This window comes from Mesoplodon mirus (genome assembly GCF_964341445.2).
Source record: "Mesoplodon mirus genome assembly, chromosome: 10".
NCBI classification, from domain to species: Eukaryota; Metazoa; Chordata; class Mammalia; order Artiodactyla; family Ziphiidae; genus Mesoplodon; species Mesoplodon mirus.
Window position 1 is genome coordinate 90,947,294 of NC_138986.1, and position 18,424 is coordinate 90,965,717.

An 18,424-nucleotide genomic window follows, 5' to 3' on the forward strand; every position below is an offset into this window, starting at 1 on the left:
GTTGGTCATTTTTCTGTTAAGTAATTATTCCAGGTTCATATTTAACCTTTAGTTTTGTGCACTTAACTCAAAACTTCATAAGAGTGTGCAAGTTTAATGAAGAGCATAGTATTTTTTTAGACACAGTGAAAATATTCCAGTTTAGAAGATCCTTGCATTGGATAATTAGGCACTTAACAGCTTCTGGGAGTACTTAATAAGGTGACTATTAAATGTGCTCTGTGTCCAGAGCATCTGAGGATCTTGTTAAGTCATAAGAAAAAGGTATCCGTTTCAAGACTACTGACTTCATAGATTCAGGGTCTGTGAAGCCGCCTTCAGCTTTCTTGCTTATTCTAATGCACACATAAGTTTGAGAGCAAGTCCTTCAGAAAGTTCGTTAATCAAGAGACTAAAATTTCTTCCTTGTCAATCTCCCCTCTTAGCTCTGCATGATTTGGTGTTCAGCTGGGTGTTACTGCAAGATGCAATGATATTGAGAAGCTTCTGCCTGCCCTTTTTAAATATCCCATAGCATCTGGTTGACCTTGGGCTGTTGTTGGGCTGGAGGTCACTGATGCGGCCCTGAGCTGCCACATCCTCTCAAGGTCATCTGTAGGTGTTTCTCCAGATGGTCAACCTTCTTAGCCATTGCCTGAACCCAGTCTCCTCCATTACTGCTACCATCCCTACTATCTTGGGCCTTCTTGTTCCTTTTGTTTTTTTGAAAGTATTTTAAAAAATATTATTTATTTATTTATTTTGGCCACGCCGGGTCTTAATTGTAGCATGCGGACTTCTTGGTTGCAGCGTGTGAACTTCTTAGTTGTGGCATGCAGACTCTTAGTCGTGGCATGCATGTGGGATCTAGTTCCCTGACCAGGGATTGAACCTGGGCCCCCTGCATTGTGAGTGTGTGGAGTCTTACCCGCTGGACCACCAGGGAAGTCCCAGGGCCTTCCTGTTCCTGATTTTGGTATAAATTGTCAATGTGTTTGCCCCTTTCCTCACCTGTTAGGGCATTTTGAACCAGCAGCTTGGGGATATCAAAATCTCTGCAGTAGCTTCCTTTTCAGCTGAGAAGAAAGTAGGACTCCCATTTTACTTTACTAAGATTACAACTGGGCTCTGTTCCAGAAAAACAACATCAAGTTATTATTATTTAAACAACAACTACCTACATTTATCACAAACTTACATGCCAGGCATTGTATCAATGACTTACACACGTGTCTCATTTAATCCTTAGAATTACTCTATAAAGTAAGTGCTATTATTATCCCTGCTTTTCTCATTTACTCCTTCCATCATTCATTTGCTCAGGAAACATTGGTTTAGTCTCCATTATGTGCCAGGCACAGTGTCAGGATTTGGAATATAATGGTTAGTCAAAAAGACACAGCCTTGTCTTCACAGAACTTACTATTTGGAAGAGGAGACAGAAATTAATAAAAATAAATCCTGAAAACAATGTTACCGAACTGAGGTCTGGCTGCTTGCCGCTCGAAAGTCAATAACTGAGAGGCAGTTGTTGGTAGAAAGGAAAGATGCTTTAATCAGAAAAGCCGGCAATCTGGGGAGAAGGTGAACTCATGTCCTGAGATCAACTCTGAAGATTCAGTCCAGCTGTGACAGTTTTTAAAGGGAAAAAAGGGAGTAATCTCAGGCTTGTGGTCTTCTTGTGATCTTTCTTGAGATGTCATCTTGTTCACACAGTTTGTGCATAAGATTCCTAAAGGGGAAGCTGGGGAAGAGATCTGGTCATCTGTTAATTACTTATTCTTCATTTCTACTTTTTTTTTTTTTTTTTTGCGGTACGCGGTCCTCTCACTGTTGTGGCCTCTCCCGTTGCGGAGCACAGGCTCCGGGCGTGCAGGCTCATCGGCCATTGCTCACGGGCCTAGCCGCTCCGCGGCACGTGGGATCTTCCCGGACCGGGGCACGAACCCGCGTCCCCTGCATCGGCAGGCGGACTCTCAACCACTGCACCACCAGGGAAGCCCATTTCTACTTTTTTGATCTACAGAAAGAACCAGCAGGTTAGGCAAGGTATTGTGTGATCAAAAGATTTGAAAAGTGTGCTTGGGCTGGAGATGAGTAGAGCACGGGGGCGCCTGGTTTAGGTTAGTTACAGTATAGCTTTGCTAATGTGACAGGACAAGGGGTTTCCTCATGAGGGTGGTTTCCTGCAAAGAGCTGCTTATAGCAAGTCTAAAATTCTACTTTTGAAAAGGGCAAAGAAGAATAGCCTTATGGAGCAATGAGAAGGATTTTACCTCTTAGGGAGGTCAGGTAAAGACACAGAGGAGGAACATGAGGTGAAACTGAGGTTCAGACCATAATGGGGTTTCACTGTTTATAGGGGCTCCTGTAAAGATGCAGGATTCCAAATCTTAATCCAGCATCAGGAAATCAGACAGGCAATAGACTTTGCTAGGTAGAGGATATCTATATCTTTTTCTTTCTTTCTTTTTTTGGAGGACCTGGAGAAGGGAAGTGTTTTTTTTTGTTTGTTTGTTTGTTTTTTGTTTTTTTGCGATATGTGGGCCTCTCACTGTAGTGGCCTCTCCCGTTGCGGAGCACAGGCTCCGGACGCGCAGGCTCAGTGGCCATGGCTCACGGGCCCAGCCACTCCACGGCATGTGGGATCCTCCCAGACCGGGGCACGAACCCGCACCCCCTGCATCGGCAGGCGCCCTCAACCACTGCGCCACCAGGGAAGCCCGGGAAGTGTTTTAATGTCAGGGTTGGGGGCTTTATAAAAAGGATTCAGATGTTGCTACTAGTTTTCTGAGAAAAATCTGCTATGAAATACAAAATACATTTTAAATGAATTATTTCAGTGGCACTTTATAAAAAGAATAGCTGGTGTTTCAGGCACTTTATTCTCATCAGTAGGGTCCAAGCCCTTACTCACCTCAGAAAAGGTTTCTCTGTGGCATGGTAATTTAACAAATTCTGCCCCTGGCTGGTGGAAAGACCAGGTCAACCAAAGCACTTCTGATGATGCACTGAAGTCATCGTATCTAAGCAGGTTGGCTGTTTTTCTCATCTCTAAAACCCTCTAGTTTTAATGCCCGTATTGGTTTTCAATAGCATCTCTTCTGGCTGAGTGCCTCACCAGCAGATGGTTTCAGCTGCCTGGGATCACCGAGCCCACTGCAGTCAGCACTTATATTGTGTGGCTTTTCAATCACATTTGGCAGGCATCAGTTTGCTGCTTTAAAAAGCAAAATTTTCTACACGCAAGTGTAATAAAGCTTTCTGAGGCTTGTCATTCTCCCAAGGTGGCTAAAGAAAACACAAAATGGGCTCCAAGTATGTGGGAGAAGAAAGGGAAGGACCTTGCCTACTGGTCTTCTTTTTTCTAAAACCAGATGAAGAAAAGGTTGTGGATGACTTGGCCACTGTCTCCTGCTAAGTGGTCAAGTGGTGCCTCTTTTTCGGTTCCTAGCTTTGTGTTGGAGAGCTTAGTGCCATCAACTTTTGGGAAAATGAAAAATGCAATGTCGTTTGGTATCAGCCACTAGAAAACAGATTTGCCCACCGAAGGGGCAAAGTTTGCCTTCCTTAAACCCAGGGGCCCAAGTCTGCTGCATTGCAGGCATTTCATGCTGACTGACAAATGGACCCGTTGTTCTATTCCTCATGTGGTTGAAAGTTATAAGAATTTCAGACCTATAAGGAAAGGATTACCTTTTTACAGTTTTCTGTAGTAATTTTTTATTTCAATGAAACAGTAAATATTTGGAATAATACTTGGCAGTTTTAATATTTATATGAAGATAATTTGCCAACAGCTTTAGGTTTTTCCTAAAGGGTTCTCTTCTATCCTCTCCTCTTTGATTTAGGTTTCTGGGCCCAGCTAGAAGTGGCATGGCCCTTATGGAAATTAACCTCCTCAGTGGTTTTACCGTGTCCTCAGATGCCATTTCCCTGAGTGAGACCGTGAAAAAAGTAGAACACGACCATGGAAAACTCAACCTCTACTTAGACTCTGTAAGTTGTAAAACCTAAGTTTCACATTGGTAACCACTGACAAAGCCACTATTTATTGTGTTCAAAATTACCTTTACTTTAAATGTTTTCTTTATGTCATTATTTTGGCTTTTTGTGTCCCTGAGCAACTTTCACATGGCAACTATCTGTTGTCCTCACTAAAAAGACATTATTGTAAAATTAGTTTAAGGAGAATTACTATTAATGGTGAACCTGATGAAAGTCTTGATAACAAAATTATTATTTCATACCAGATGTTCAACATATAGAAATTGCTGTGATATAATTTCCAAAATGCAGTCCAGATGTCAACTGGAGAACTCCTTTGCTTCAGGGAATTGCTAAACGTATTTGTTTAAATGCTGCTGATGAAAAAAAAAATGCTGCTGATGAAAGCTTTAATTGCATGTTTCAAAATGCTTTCATAAAAAAAGGCTTTTAATATATCCCAAAAGGGTTAATATTCCTGCATTGAAAAGTTAGGTGCTTAAATCATAGAATATTCTGAGAGGTTTGGTCTTTACACAAAATTATTATATAATTTTCATGTACTCTTCCCATTACTGTATGAAAGCTACTGATCCAAGAATAAGGTGCATAAAATATGTGAGAGAAAGGTTAGTGTGGAATTTAAGACTCTACTTGTTATGTCTCAAAACTTCTGGCATGTAAATTTATTCTTCTGACATCTATATGAAATTCATATGTGGAATCAAAATTGAGTTCTAAGTGTTCTTAGGATTTCATGTTACATGGGGGGAATATGTATGTTTCTTATTCAAGTTTTGCCAAGTGTGAATCAATTATATTGCTTCCGCAGTGAATCTACTTTTAAAAACCTAGTTCCTTAATGTTCTCTTTGTTTTAAGACTTCAAAAACCACTTTGGGGCTTCCCTGGTGGCGCAGTGGTTGAGAGTCCGCCTGCCGATGCAGGGGACACGGGTTCGTGCCCCGATCCCGGAAGATCCCACATGCCGCGGAGCGGCTGGGCCCGCGAGCCATGGCCGCGGAGCCTGTGTGTCCGGAGCCTGTGCTCCGCAACGGGAGAGGCCACAGCAGTGAGAGGCCCGCGTACAGCAAAAAAAAAAAAAAAAAAAAACCACTTTGGTTAAAAAGCTGTTAAAACTAATTCAAAGTTTCTAGATTCTTTTGCTGTTCAGTGATTTTCATATATTAAATACTGCTTGATAGCCATGGGCCTAATTTGGGGTTTGAAAAATACATTTAAGGTTTTTTTAAAATAATGTAATTAGGTTTGGAGTTTGTCCTGTATCTGTGATGTTCTTGTTCATGGTTATTTTAATTTGAGTGTCCATTACATTTTGACTGAATAATTTGTCTTTTCACTTACTGCTAATTGGTATGTAATGGAATGTTTAAAGGAATTTATCAATTTCAGATTCCTTAACCAGTATTAGTTGCCAAATTGGCATTAAGTGTCCTTCCTGGAGGCAAGGAGGCTGGCCTTTTCTGCCCATATCAGTCAGTTGTTGGTTGTGGGCCACACCCCCCACTCTGAGGTTTCTTCACTTACTGGATGAGGTGACTCCCGTGAGCTGAGGGTGATTCTCCAGAGAAGGGGGTGGGTGTGAGTCAGTAGCAGCAACCAGGATGGGGTGCAAAGCTGAGATGGGGGATTTTGGTGAAGCACCAGGGCCAGGGGCATGCACTTCTGGGCTCCTGCTTACTTAACCACTCTAATTCTCAGTATCCATTTCAGTAAAATGGAAGTAAGCACAATACCGATCATGCAAGGACTGTTTTACAAGATAAATGATGTAATTTCTATAAAGTGCTTACCCCAGTACCGGGTGTGTAGAAATGCTCCCTAAATGTCCATTTCTATAGCTGTTTGATAAAAGGGTAAGAGAAAGAAATGTCTTTTACTTTCTCTTGAACACATAATTTGCCACACCTTTAAAAGTCTTTTGTATTTTTCAAGGTAAATGAAACCCAGTTTTGTGTTGATATTCCTTCTGTGAGAAACTTTAGAGTGTCAAATACACAAGATGCTTCAGTGTCCATAATGGATTACTATGAACCAAGTAAGTGCGTCCTGGGGTTTGTGATACTTTGGGAGTTACGCCAGGCATTCATTCATTCCTTCACTCATTCATTCCTTCATTCAGAGTGGTCATCTGCTGGATTGGCTTTGTGGGGGGCGGGTGTTGTTTGGGGTAGTGAAAGAGGTGGTGGAGCAGAAGGTGAGTTTTTTACGTTTAAACGAAGACAATTGATAATTTACAAAAAAGTAATCACATGATAGCATTTAGCATATATTAAAAAGTGATCTTTTTGCTCATAATGTTTTAGGTTTTTAACTCCCAGCTACAAACTTTATAAAGAAAAAGTGACACAGAGAGTCCATTTATGTTCAATTTCCAAGGTTCTGCTCCTATTCCAAGCACCCACTCTATCGGGTTCTGGTTTTAAAACGGGGTTTCTTCAGGAGAGAACATGAACAGCGTCCGCAGTGGACGAGCCTCAGTTGGGTTTAGCTGTTTCTTCACTGAGGGAGTCTTGTTTTGCTAAAATTCATTTATTGTAACAGATTTTTTTTATCATTTAAAGAAAACTATAGTCTGTTTGGAAAATAACTTGAGCTTCTTTGACTTGACTGGTAATTTTTTACTTTATAAAATGTTTGAAATTTAGGATGTGAAAGTAGAGATCTAGTCTGGAGATCATCTAAGTTGATCAGGACGAATCTCTGTTCAATCACAGAGCGACTTTTTGTCGGTGTGTGATCTTCAGGCTAATGTTTCTACTCGTCATCACATTCATCCTGAATAAGCACTCCTGGGGCTCAGAATCATTAGAACACATGAGAATCATGAACATTTTCATGTCCTAGGTAGTTGTAGATAATTACATTTTAAAGTACGAGGAACCTGTCCTCGTGGTTGGGAGTGTTTGGTGGAGTATTCATGCAAGACAACCAGCTCTCTCTCCTTCTAAGTCAACAAGCCAGTTCCTCTCATCTTTTGCCTCCTGTTGGAGTTCACCCCCAGTTCTTGTGGGACATTTTGGGGACACACTGCTGCAGCACTTTTTTTCTGGTAGAAGGATAAGATCCACTGTGGAGACTCAGTGACAGTACCTAGGTATCCAACTTCGTTACATGATTGTTGAAACATTCTCCAACTGATGCTTCTTAGGTGTATGGAGAACATTTTAAACATTTGAAAAGCAAAAAAGATTCAGTCTCTGAGATTTTTTTTGTGGAAAACAACTTATGTACGAGGGGGTGCATTTAAAATGAAAACATGGGAAAGATCAGAATAAGCCAACCAACCCACTTTGAAGAACCCTAGAGTTAGAAAACGTACTTAAAATATTAAAAAGGTCACTGAAAAATGGTGAAGAAATTCGAAAATAGAAATTGTATTTTTTACAAATTTTTGTAAAAAGTACAATTGCATTTTTTACAAATTTTTTACAATTTTAAAAAATCGTAAAAATAAAAGTCATTTATGCTTTAGAGTAAGGTTACTGTAGTGCTATGGGTGCTTTATATAGTTTTTTTTAAAAATATGAGCTTGCACTATAAAATTTACCCAAGTTGAATAGAGACTATGTGCTTAACGTTTTAAAACAGTGAAACAAGGCATCACACAGGTAGTGTTCTCTTCATACGTTTGCATTTTTAAATGAAGTCCATGGTAAATATTTCTCTCCAGTAGTTCCAATGAGTAGAGCCTTACTTGAATGCATAGAAGATGTCACCCCAAAATAAACTCTCAAGGAGGTTAAAACATCCTCAATTTACAGTCTTTCCTGTTCCAGGAAGAGTTTCAGGTTGCGGTTGAACTGCTGCATGCAGCTGTGGTCCCTTTTCTCTCTTTTAATGCTGGCCAGCTGCTGGAGGTACAGAAACTGGACTTAAAGCATTGTTTCTCTCTTGGACTTGGTAGTTTGGGCCCCTCTTGAGTATTTCAGTTGTTTCTTGTAAAGAAAAATAAAATTATGTGAAGAACGGAAAACTCAGAAAAGTGTATTGAAATGCTCTTAAGTTTTGGCAAAGTAAATGTTTCTAAACAAAGGAGGCATGTAAACCGACATCTGCTTCTTTGAACAGGGCGGCAAGCGGTGAGAAGCTACAACTCCAGAGCACAGCTGTCCTCCTGTGACCTCTGTGGGGACGCACACACCTGCGGCCCCTGTGATGGCAAGGCCTCGGCCTCCCTTCCTCACCCTAACGCTTCCCTCCTTGTCTGCTTCACGCTTCTGTTCTCTTTGCAGTGTTGGCTGTGATTTTTTTTTTTTTAAAGACTCCGCATAACACTTTCATTTCCAGAAGTCACATGTGATTGTCTTGTTCTCATAAGCAAATATCGCCTCTATTTTGAAAATCAATGTGTTTCTTTTTATGGGATGGGATGGGGGTGTACAACTGGTCCTTGTATGTGTAGCTGCATAGAATTCTCCCCTTGACTTCTGTGTGGAACAAAAAATCGGAATTATTGCAGCTGTATTCTTTTATTTCTCCCTCTTAAAATCTTTTAGGATTCTTTTGGAGGTGTTATTTTCTCCAGAATAAATGTGTTATTTTAGATGATTCTTTTCATTTTCCAGAGGAAATGAGCCTGGGTTCTTAAGCACTGTTATACATCAGTGTCTGCTGTAGTATTAACGATGCATTTCCTGGGAACTGGGAAGAAACAGACCCGTGGGAGGAGCTTGTTCTGTTCCTTCTGTATCCACCCTAACCCTCCGCCTACACCACCCATCCCAGTGGTCTCAGTACATCCTTCTTAATCAGATATAACTTCCTTCTTTAGGATGGAGGTGGTGATTTTTTTTCTTTTAAAGGGAAATGGTGTTGTTCCACTCCAGATGTAGTCACATACCCCAGCCCTTACTCTTCCTCTGTTTTCCCTCTGGAGAGAAGCAGAGAGAGACCGGCTTCACTGTGCTGCCGGCGGCTCAGAGGTTGAGGTTGCTGGGAAATGCCCAGAGGGGTCCCGGGTGCCCTCCTCTGCGTCCTCAGCCCCGCATGTGGGCTCTGTTCAGGCTGGGGGTCAGAGGGCATTGCAACACGTGCCTCACGTGACTTGGACCAGAAGATCCTAGACCAGGAGGCACATGTGAGTCATGGGGGATGCTAAGCCAGGGGCACAACAAACTCCTATATGAGATGTAGCAGACTGGACCCCCCCATGGTCTGGGAAAGAAGCTGGGGTTTGACGGGGATCAGAGAGATCTGAAGTACTGTACAGTGTTGGCCAGGGTCCTGTGGAACCTTCTAGATTCAGGTGTCTGAGTGTCAGACCACCAGCTGTCCAGTGACATCTAACGCTTGCTCTGAATCTTATAGAAGATTCTTGAATTTTGAGCACCTGTGTCATGGGTTACCCTGTATTTGGAAGGATAATATTCATTTATCTGGCTGAAATTTTAAGGAAAGTTTCCTTTCTTCCCCCTTCCCTGTTTTTCCTCTTTTCTCACCTTTGTTTCATCCTGCCTTTCCTTCCCTTCTTCCTTTCTTCTTTTCATCTGAAATACATTGAAATATTTTAGATAGATCCAAAAGATTTAAAGATCTTTTACTAAATCTAAAAATTGGTTTAAGTTCACTCCTGAACTCGGCATTTCTCTCAAGGGGATGTAGAAACGTAATCATCATGGGCTCCAAAGAAGCTGCATTGCAGTATTTTCAACTGTTTAAAAATAAATCCAAAAATAAAATATGCAAATAATATATTTTAAAGTAAATTTTAAAAAGAATGTTTTTATTTTAGTAAACTTAAATTACAGTGGAGTGGATGTTCATGGAATGCTTATGGATATTTTGGACACAAAGGTAGGAATTACTAACATTCAGGTTTTTAAAGCTTGAAACCTAAATGTAGAAAATAGATCCTCAAGAGAGTGGTCTATGGAGAGAGAGCAGTTAAATATCAAACACATAATTTTCTTGTATTTACTTTCAAGTGGGGAAAAGTTTTTCGTTGTGTTACACCTTTGAAACAATCTGATGTGAAAAAGGCACTTGGGTTTGGGCTTTCCTGTGCGGGGTTTCGGCTTTTATATGCTTAGGACTTGTTTGGAGATGAAAGTATCTTAGAACGAGGTTGGAGGAGCGTGTTGGCAAAGGATACCCCCTCGCTGCCCAGAGAGCCTCAGACTAACCGTAAATAGTTTATATTCTGTAGCTTATATTCTGTTCATACCGGACTTCTAGTGTAGTATTTTAGGAAACACCAGAATGGAAAACCATTGGAAGACAGTTTGTAGCTTTTTAAAATCATGTTTGTAGCTTTTTTAAACCATGTTTCCTCATTTAAAAACTAGAACTCTAATAGTTTTTGTGAATTATTTCAGATTTTCAGATTAAAAATTCACCTTGTAACTCATATTGTAATGCATCTCTTTTTCTTATAAATGTATTAAAAGTGAGGAGGAAGAGGGGATTGAGGAAGAAGAGGAGAAGAAGGAAGGGGGAGAGAGTCAGCGCAGCTGGAGGTGCGTGGGGCATCGGGGACGCGGGCGTCTTCCTCTGTCACGCCTCTCAGAGCGCTGGCTCTCTGGCAGCAGTGCGCTTGGATTAAAAGGGACCAAAAAGCCACAGGCATCAGGGAGAAAGGAGGACACATAGTAATAATAATTGACGGTATTGACTCTTCTTTTCTTCACATGCTACGAGTAATAATACTAAAAATCTCTTTTTACCTTTAAGTTTGCTGATGTTGAAGCTTTTCCTTTAGAATGCCATCAATTTCATTTTCTGTTATGAACTAATTTAAAGTCCCCACTTATTTTCCACTGAGTGGGAACCTCATTAAGACACCAGCATGTGTGACTTCCAGTTTTGACTGGCCAATGATTCCAGACACGGAACTTTGGGAATAACTAGTAGCCACTTAATTCAAGGACAGAACAATGCTGTTATATGTGGTTTCACCATCTTATTGCCTTCAGTTATAATTCTAAAAAAGAAGTTAAAGCCCATTGAAATACGCTGGGTCAATGAAATGCTTCCTTTTATTGTGTGGTCCCCTTATACTTTATGTTTTTAAAAATATTCTAACAATAACATCTTTGGCTTAGTATTTTGGTTATATTATAATCTGTGGAGGATTGTGTTAATATAACAGTTTGTTACTTATATATGCAATGCTGTATTCCACACGTGGGAATTTTCAGAATTGTACATAGCGTAATTCTCCCTGCTCCCACTTTTTTTGAGTCTGGGTGTAATTACTTTTTAAAAAAGTTGTATTTAACTGTAATTTCTTTTTATGTTAAATTTAGTTATAAATATTCTGGCAATATACAATTCAATTATTTTGATATAATTCAATTTGATATCATTCAACATTTCTGGCTGTCCTATGACATTGGAAGAAATTGGAGCTATGATGTTTCTTTGTCATTCTTTAAAGGAGCCATTTTATTAGCCTTCCAGCATGTACTCTGGATTTCTTTTTAACAGCCTCACTTTTTCTAATTTGCTTGATGGAAGTTTAATACTGTTTTCTATAAAAATATGTTGCAAATACCTCCTTGACAAGGTTCCTTAACATAAGGACAGTACTGAATTTGGTGTTCTTCAAGTGGCTCCCATGGGTCCAGATGCCATTACATCTTCTTGGCCGCATCATTTACTTGCACTTTTAAAATTTGAGACACAGTAAGTGTACTCAGTCTTGGATAAGCCTCAGAACTTTATGCACTCTCAGTAGAGGCTTCTGTTAGACAGAAGAATATTCTGATTTTTTTTTCAAATTCCAGTAAAGCATAGCACCTTTAAGAACTTAAAAATTTCCTATCATCTGTTCAAGTGATATTCGTATTAATGTTAAATATCCTAAGTTGCATTGGGAGTAATTTGAGGTGCAATTTTTTTTAATCACTACTTTGAATAGAGAACTGTTATACTACTTTCTTTAGGAACTAAACAGTAAATATACATTTTTAATTAAGTATATATCGGTTGTGAGTAGGCTTGTTTCAAAACTTTCTAGCCATTGAGTTGTGTTTTCATGTGCCTCATCAAAAGTGCCACATTGCATCATTCACTAAAATGTTGCCGTTTCATTTCAGTGGTTGTAATACAGGAAAACAGATATTTCCTAGATGATTCCTGAGTTTCACACTTCACAGGGCACTTACACATTAGTATGTGTGTGTCTTTGTAATAGGGATGATATTGATATATATGTTACTACATACTTAAGAATAATTCTGTCCATGTTGTCACGAGGCCACGGTTTACCACTCTTCTGCCAGGGTATTGAATCAGTGGTAGACGACAGTTCCATGTTCCATTTATAGATCATTAAGATTTGTCCTTGATAGATTTAATAGAATGTGGCTCTATTCTGGTCCTTCAAGCCTTTATGTTTTGGACTTCTACTAAGGTGCAGTTGATACAGTAGAGTTGATTTTTTTTTGTACACAGGAAGCTTTATAAGATTTTATTCATAAATCTTCTATTTTGAGAAGCTGTTTTGCATATAAGAAGGATACTATTGAAATAAAACATCATTTTCCCAGAAACTAAAGCTTTGTATATTGAACCAGGGTGATTCTGAATGTTTAAATTTTAAATGTTAGAGTGTTGTTGTTAATTGTACTTCATGATCTATTCAATAGGAAATCATGGTTTATCAATAAAAATGAAAATTTCCATCTCTTACTACCAGTGTTGTTTTTATTTTAGCTTAAATCACATCTGTAGCACATCTCCTTTACCTAAACCTATTTAATGGTGAGGCATGGGATGTCTGAGGGTAGGTTTGAGGAGGGATAATTGCGTTAAAGAGTTTGACATGAGTGAGAGGAGAGAAGCTTGACCACCAGCCGCTGCCTCATTTTTTTTTTTTTTTAAAGGGCTTCAAATGCTTGGCTTTTTAAAAATTTATTTATTTATTTATTTATTTATTTATTTATTTATTTATGTTTGGCTGTTTTGGGTCTTCATTTCTGTGCGAGGGCTTTCTCTAGTTGTGGCAAGCGGGGGCCACTCTTCATCGCGGTGTGCGGGCCTCTCACTATCGTGGCCTCTCTTGTTGCGGAGCACAGGCTCCAGATGCGTGGCTCAGTAGTTGTGGCTCATGGGCCTAGTTGCTCCACGGCATGTAGGATCTTCCCAGACCAGGGCACGAACCCGTGTCCCCTGCATCGGCAGGCGGACTCTCAACCACTGCACCACCAGGGAAGCCCTCATCAGTATCTTATACTTTTCTGAGTACAGGTCTTTTGCTTCCTCAGGCAGGTTTATTCCTAGGTATTTTATTCTTTTTGATGTGATGGTAAATGGGATTGTTTCCTTGATTTTCTGATCTTTCATTGTTAGTGTATAGGAATGCAAGACATTTCTGTGTATTAATTTTGTATCCTGCAAATTTACCAAATTCATTGATGAGGTCTAGTAGTTTTCTGGTAGCATTTTTAGGGTTTTCTGTGTAGAGTATCATGTCATCTGCAAAGAGTGACAGTTTTACTTCTTCTATTCCAATTTGGATTCCTTTTATTTATTTTTCTTCTCTGCTTGCCATGGCTAGGACTTCCAGAACTATGTTGAATTATAGTGGTGAGAGTGGACATCCTTGTCTTGTTCCTGATCTTAGGGGAAATACTTTCAGTTTTTCACCATTGAGAATGATATTTGCTATGGGTTTGTTGTATATGGCCTTTATTATGTTCAGGTAGGTTCCGTCTATGCTCACTTTCTGGAGACGTTTTAATCATAAATGCACATTGAATGCTGTCAAAAGCTTTTTCTGCATCTAATGAGATGATCATATGGTTTTTATTCTTTGTGTGTTAATGTGGTGTATCACATTGATTGATTTGCGTATACTGAAGAATCTTTGCATCCCTAGGATAAATCCCACTCGATCATGGTGTATGATCCTTCTAATGTGTAGTTTGCTAGTATTTTTTTGAGGATTTTTGCATCTGTGTTCATCAGTGATATTGGCCTGTAATTTTCTTTTTTTGTGATATCTTTGGTTTTGGTATAAGGGTGATGGTGGCCTCATAGAATGAGCTTGGGAGTGTTCTTCCCTCTGCAGTCTTTTGGAAGAGTTTCAGAAGGATAAGTGTTAACTCTTCTCTAAATGTTTGATAGAATTTAGAGAAGGCCATCTGGCCCTGGACTTTTATTTGTTGGAAGTTTCTTAATCACAGTTTCAATTTAAGTACTTGTGATTAGTCTGTTCATATTTATTATTTCTTCCTGGTTTAGTCTTCAAAGGTTGTACCTTTCTATGAATTTGTCCATTTCTTCTAGGTGGTCCATTTTACTGGTGTAAAGTTGCTTGTAGTAGTCTCTTATGATCCTTTGTATTTATGTGGTGACGTTGTAACTTCTCCTTTTTCATTTCTAATTTTATTGATTTGAGTCTTCTCCTTCTTGTATCTTGATGAGTCTGGCCAAAGTTTTATCAATTTTGTTTATCTTCTCAAATAACCAGTTTTTAGTTTGATTGCTCTTTGCTATTGTTTTCTTCATCTCTATTTCATTTATTTCTGCTCTGATCTTTATGATTTCTTTCCTTCTACTAACTTTGAGTTTTCTGTGTTCTTCTTTCTCTTGTTGCTTTAGATGTAAGGTTAGGTTGTTTATTTGAGATTTTTCTTGTTTCTTGAAGTAAGAGTGTATTGCTATAAACTTCCCTCTTAGAACTGCTTTTGCTGCGTCCCATAAGTTTTGTCCTCGTGTTTTCATTGTCATTTGTCTCTAGGTATTTTTTGATTTCCTCTTTGATTTCTTTAGTGATCCATTGGTTATTTAGTAACATATTGTTTAGCCTCCATATGTTTTTGTTTTTTACAGTTTTTTTTCTGTAATTGACTTCTAATGTCTTAGTGTTGTTGTTGGAAAAGTTTCTTGATATGATTTCAATTTTCTTAAATTTACCAAGGCTTGATTTGTGTCCCAAGATGTGGTCTATCCAGAAGGATGTTCCATGTGCACTTGAGAAGAAAGTGTATTCTGTTGCTTTTGGATGGAATGTCCTATAGATATCAATTAAGTCCATCTGGTCTAGTGTGTCATTTAAGGCTTGTGTTTTCTTATTAATTTTCTGTTTGGATGATCTGTCCATTGGTGTAAGTGAGGTGTTAAAGTCCCCTACTCTTATTGTGTTAATGTCGATTTCCCCTTTTATGACTGTTAGCATTTGCCTTATATATTGAGGTGCTCCTATGTTGGTTGCATATATATTTATAATTGTTATATCTTCTTCTTGGATTGATCCTGTGATCAGTATGTAGTGTCCTTTTAAAGTCTATTTTGTCTGATATGAGTGTTGTTACTCCAGCTTTCTTTTGATTTCCATTTGCATGGAGTATCTTTTTCCATCCCCTCACTTTCAGTCTATATGTGTCCCTAGGTCTGAAGTGGGTCTCTTGTAGACAGCATTTATATGTGTCTTGTTTTTATATCCATTCAGTCAGTCTGTGTCTTTTGATTGGAGCATTTAATCCATTTACATTTATGGTACTTATTGATATGTAAGTTCATTTTGCCATTTTCTTAATTGTTTTGTGTGTGTTTCTTTTTTCTTTCCTTCCTCTTTTGTTCTCTCCTCTTGTGCTTTGATGACCATCTTTAGTGTTGTGTTTGGGTTGCATTTTCTATGTGTGTAGCTACTGAAGTTTTTTGGTTTGCAGTTCTCATGAGATTTTGATAAAGCAGTCTATATATATGCAAGCTTGTTTTAAGTTGCTGGTCTCTTAATTTCAAGTGTAATTCCCACTTACTGCATTTGTACTCTCCTCTTTTCACAGTTGCTGGTTTTGATATCATATTTGTGTATGGATGATTTCATGCTTTTACTGTATGTTTGCCTTTACCAGTGAGCTTTCCCATTAGTGATTTTCTTGTTTCTAGTTGTGGCCTCTTTTTTTCCCCCCTGCCTAGAGAAGTTCCTTTAGCATTTGTTGCAAAGGTGTTCTGGTGGTGCTGAATTTTCTTACTTTGCTTGTCTGTAAAGCTTTTGATTTCTCTGTTGTGTCTGAATGAGAGTCTCACTGGGTAGAGTATTCTTGGTTGTAGGTTTTTCCCTTTCATCATTTTAAATATATTATGCCACTCCCTTCTGGCCTGCAGGGTTTCTGCTGAAAAATCAGCTGATAACCTTATGGGGAATCCCTTATATGTTATTTGTTGCTTTCCCCTTGTTGCTTTTAATAATTTTCTTTGTAATTAATTTTTGTTAGTTTGATTAATATGTGTCTCAGCATGTTCCTCCTTGGGTTTATCCTGTATGGGACTCTCTGCACTTCCTGGACTTGGGTGACTATTTCCTTTTCATGTTAGGGAAGTTTTCGACGATAATCTCTGCATATATTTTCTCAGGCCCTTTCTCTTTTCCTTCTTTTTCTGGGAACCCTATAATTGGAATGTTGGTGCATTTCATGTTGTCCCAGAAGTCTCCGAGACTGCCCTCATTTTTTTTTCATTCTTTTTTCTTTATTCCATCCTGTGGCAGTGAATTCCACCATTCTGTCTTCCAGGTCACTTATCCGTTCTTCTGCCTCAATTATTCTGCTATTGATTCCTTGTAGTGTATTTTTCATTTCAGTTATTGTATTGTTCATCTCTGTTTTTATTTGTTCTTTAGTTCTTCTAGATCTTTGTTTAACATTTCTTTTACCTTCTCAATCTGTGCCTCTATTCTTTTTCCAAGATCTTGGATCATCTTTACTATCATTACTCCGAATTCTTTTTCAGTTAGGTTGCCTATCTCCTCTTCATTTAGTTGTCCTTGTAGGTTTTTATCTTGCTCCTTTGTCTGCAACATATTTCCCTGTTGCCTCATTTTGTCTGACTTACTGTGTTTGTGGTCTCCTTTCCATAGGCTGCAGGATCATAGTTCCTCTTGCTGCTGGTGTCTGCCCCCTGCTGGGTGAGGTTGGTCCAGAGGCTTGTGGCATTATCTTCTTGATAAGGAGTTTGATTGCTGTTGTGGTGATCAGAGCCTGCCTGGATATTGAGCAGGGCTTCCCCTTTGCTCTGTGGTTGTCACTGCCCTGTCAGGGGCAGGGTCTGCTCCCTAGTTGTTGGAGTAGAGGCCTCCAGATCTGTTTCTTAGCTGTGTTTCTGATCTCTGATGTGAGGTATGTGGGATTGGGGCACTCCCACTGGGAGAGAAGCCACTGAGTTTTCTTCCTCTGGAGATGTTCACCTGTGAATGTGCTCTGTTGTGTTCCCTTTCACCCGTTGTGTGGGCTCACAAAGTCCACTGTTGTTGCCTCTGCTCTTGGTCCCACCTTAACTGTGGGTATGCTGGCAATTGGCGCTGGTGACTCTTAGGTGTTGTTTTCACCAGGCCACCAGTGCAGATCCACTGAGGTCACGTCCCAGGACTGCAGTAGTCATGCACGTGGACCTGCTGTGGGAGCTGTGGAGGCAGCTCAGACTCTGGCCTGGCCCCACCCCCACGTGTACGTGCTCACAAAGCCCACAGCTGCTAAAGCCAGACCCGTCCCAGCTAAAGGAGCAGTTGTCCTTTCAGATGTTTTGCAGGTGCTGAATTTAGGAAGCTTTCAGCGGAGGTGTAACTCTGAGGCTTGCCAGCCGTGAGGAGAGATTTCAGCTCTTCTTCCTTAGTCACACCACCCCTGGGGCTCAGCTGTGGTTTTAGCCCCACCTATCTGTGTGTTCCTCCCATCAGAGTCTGTTCTAGAGGTCGCCAGAGCACCTGAGGCCATCGGGAAGGTAGAAGCCAAGGTGGTGATCGAGGCCAGCGGGCCGCCCAGGCAGGAGGGTGCTGTGGTAGCGATTGGAACGCATGAATCCATCAGGTGGCCATTGGTGCCAGTGGGTTGCCCAGGTGGGGGTGTGGGGGGGCAGAGGAGGTGATGACAGGGGCATGTGAGCCGGCTCTAGTGGGAGCCCTCCCTCGTGCCTGTGGAGGCAGGGGCTGGCACAAGAGGAGAGAGGCTGCAATGGCGACCCCAGTCTTTGTGTGTCACTCAACAATGGCGCTTCGCTTCTGTGGCGGTCTGGGCTTCCTCCACGAGCAATCCCGGTTGTGGAGGTCCTCGCTCCCATCCCCTTGGGCTGTCTCCTCACAGCCAACATCAGTCCCCTCCCCGGGTTTGCTCTCCAAACCCCACGTTCCAGCGCCCAGGCCCCGCCTGCACTGGCGGACACCCATTTCAGGCTGGGGCATGCAGGGCTGAAGCACGGACTCTCTTTGGAGGTCCCACTCTGTCCTGCCTGCCACAGACTGGTTGCTGAGGTCTCCTGTGAGACCCTGAAACTCCCTTTCTGTCCCAGCTGATTTCCCCACTGGTGAGGGGGCTTCCCCACATGTGGGAACCTCTCCTCACCTTCAGCTCCCCGCTGGGGGTGCAGGTCCTGTCCCACTTCCTCTCCTCTTCCTTTTCCATTCTTTCTTTCATCTGACCCAGTTATGTGGGTATCTTTCTTGTCCTTTTAGGTGTCTGAGGTCCTCTGCTAGTGTTCAGCAGGTGCTCTGTGGG

The 18,424-nt window shown here is 40.5% G+C and overlaps 1 protein-coding gene across 1 annotated transcript in view; it reads left to right on the forward strand.

Annotated features, from left to right (window-relative positions):
- CD109 (CD109 molecule) overlaps positions 1-12,620 on the forward strand; it is a 128,155-nt gene extending 115,535 nt beyond the window's left edge. The window contains exons 31-33 of the mRNA XM_082633497.1: positions 3,831-3,978; positions 5,922-6,024; positions 8,058-12,620. Of these exons, the coding sequence (XP_082489623.1) occupies positions 3,831-3,978; positions 5,922-6,024; positions 8,058-8,233 (427 nt within the window). The 3' untranslated portion in view covers positions 8,234-12,620. The remainder of the gene's footprint in view (positions 1-3,830; positions 3,979-5,921; positions 6,025-8,057) is intronic.
- The last annotated feature ends 5,804 nt before the right edge of the window (positions 12,621-18,424 follow it).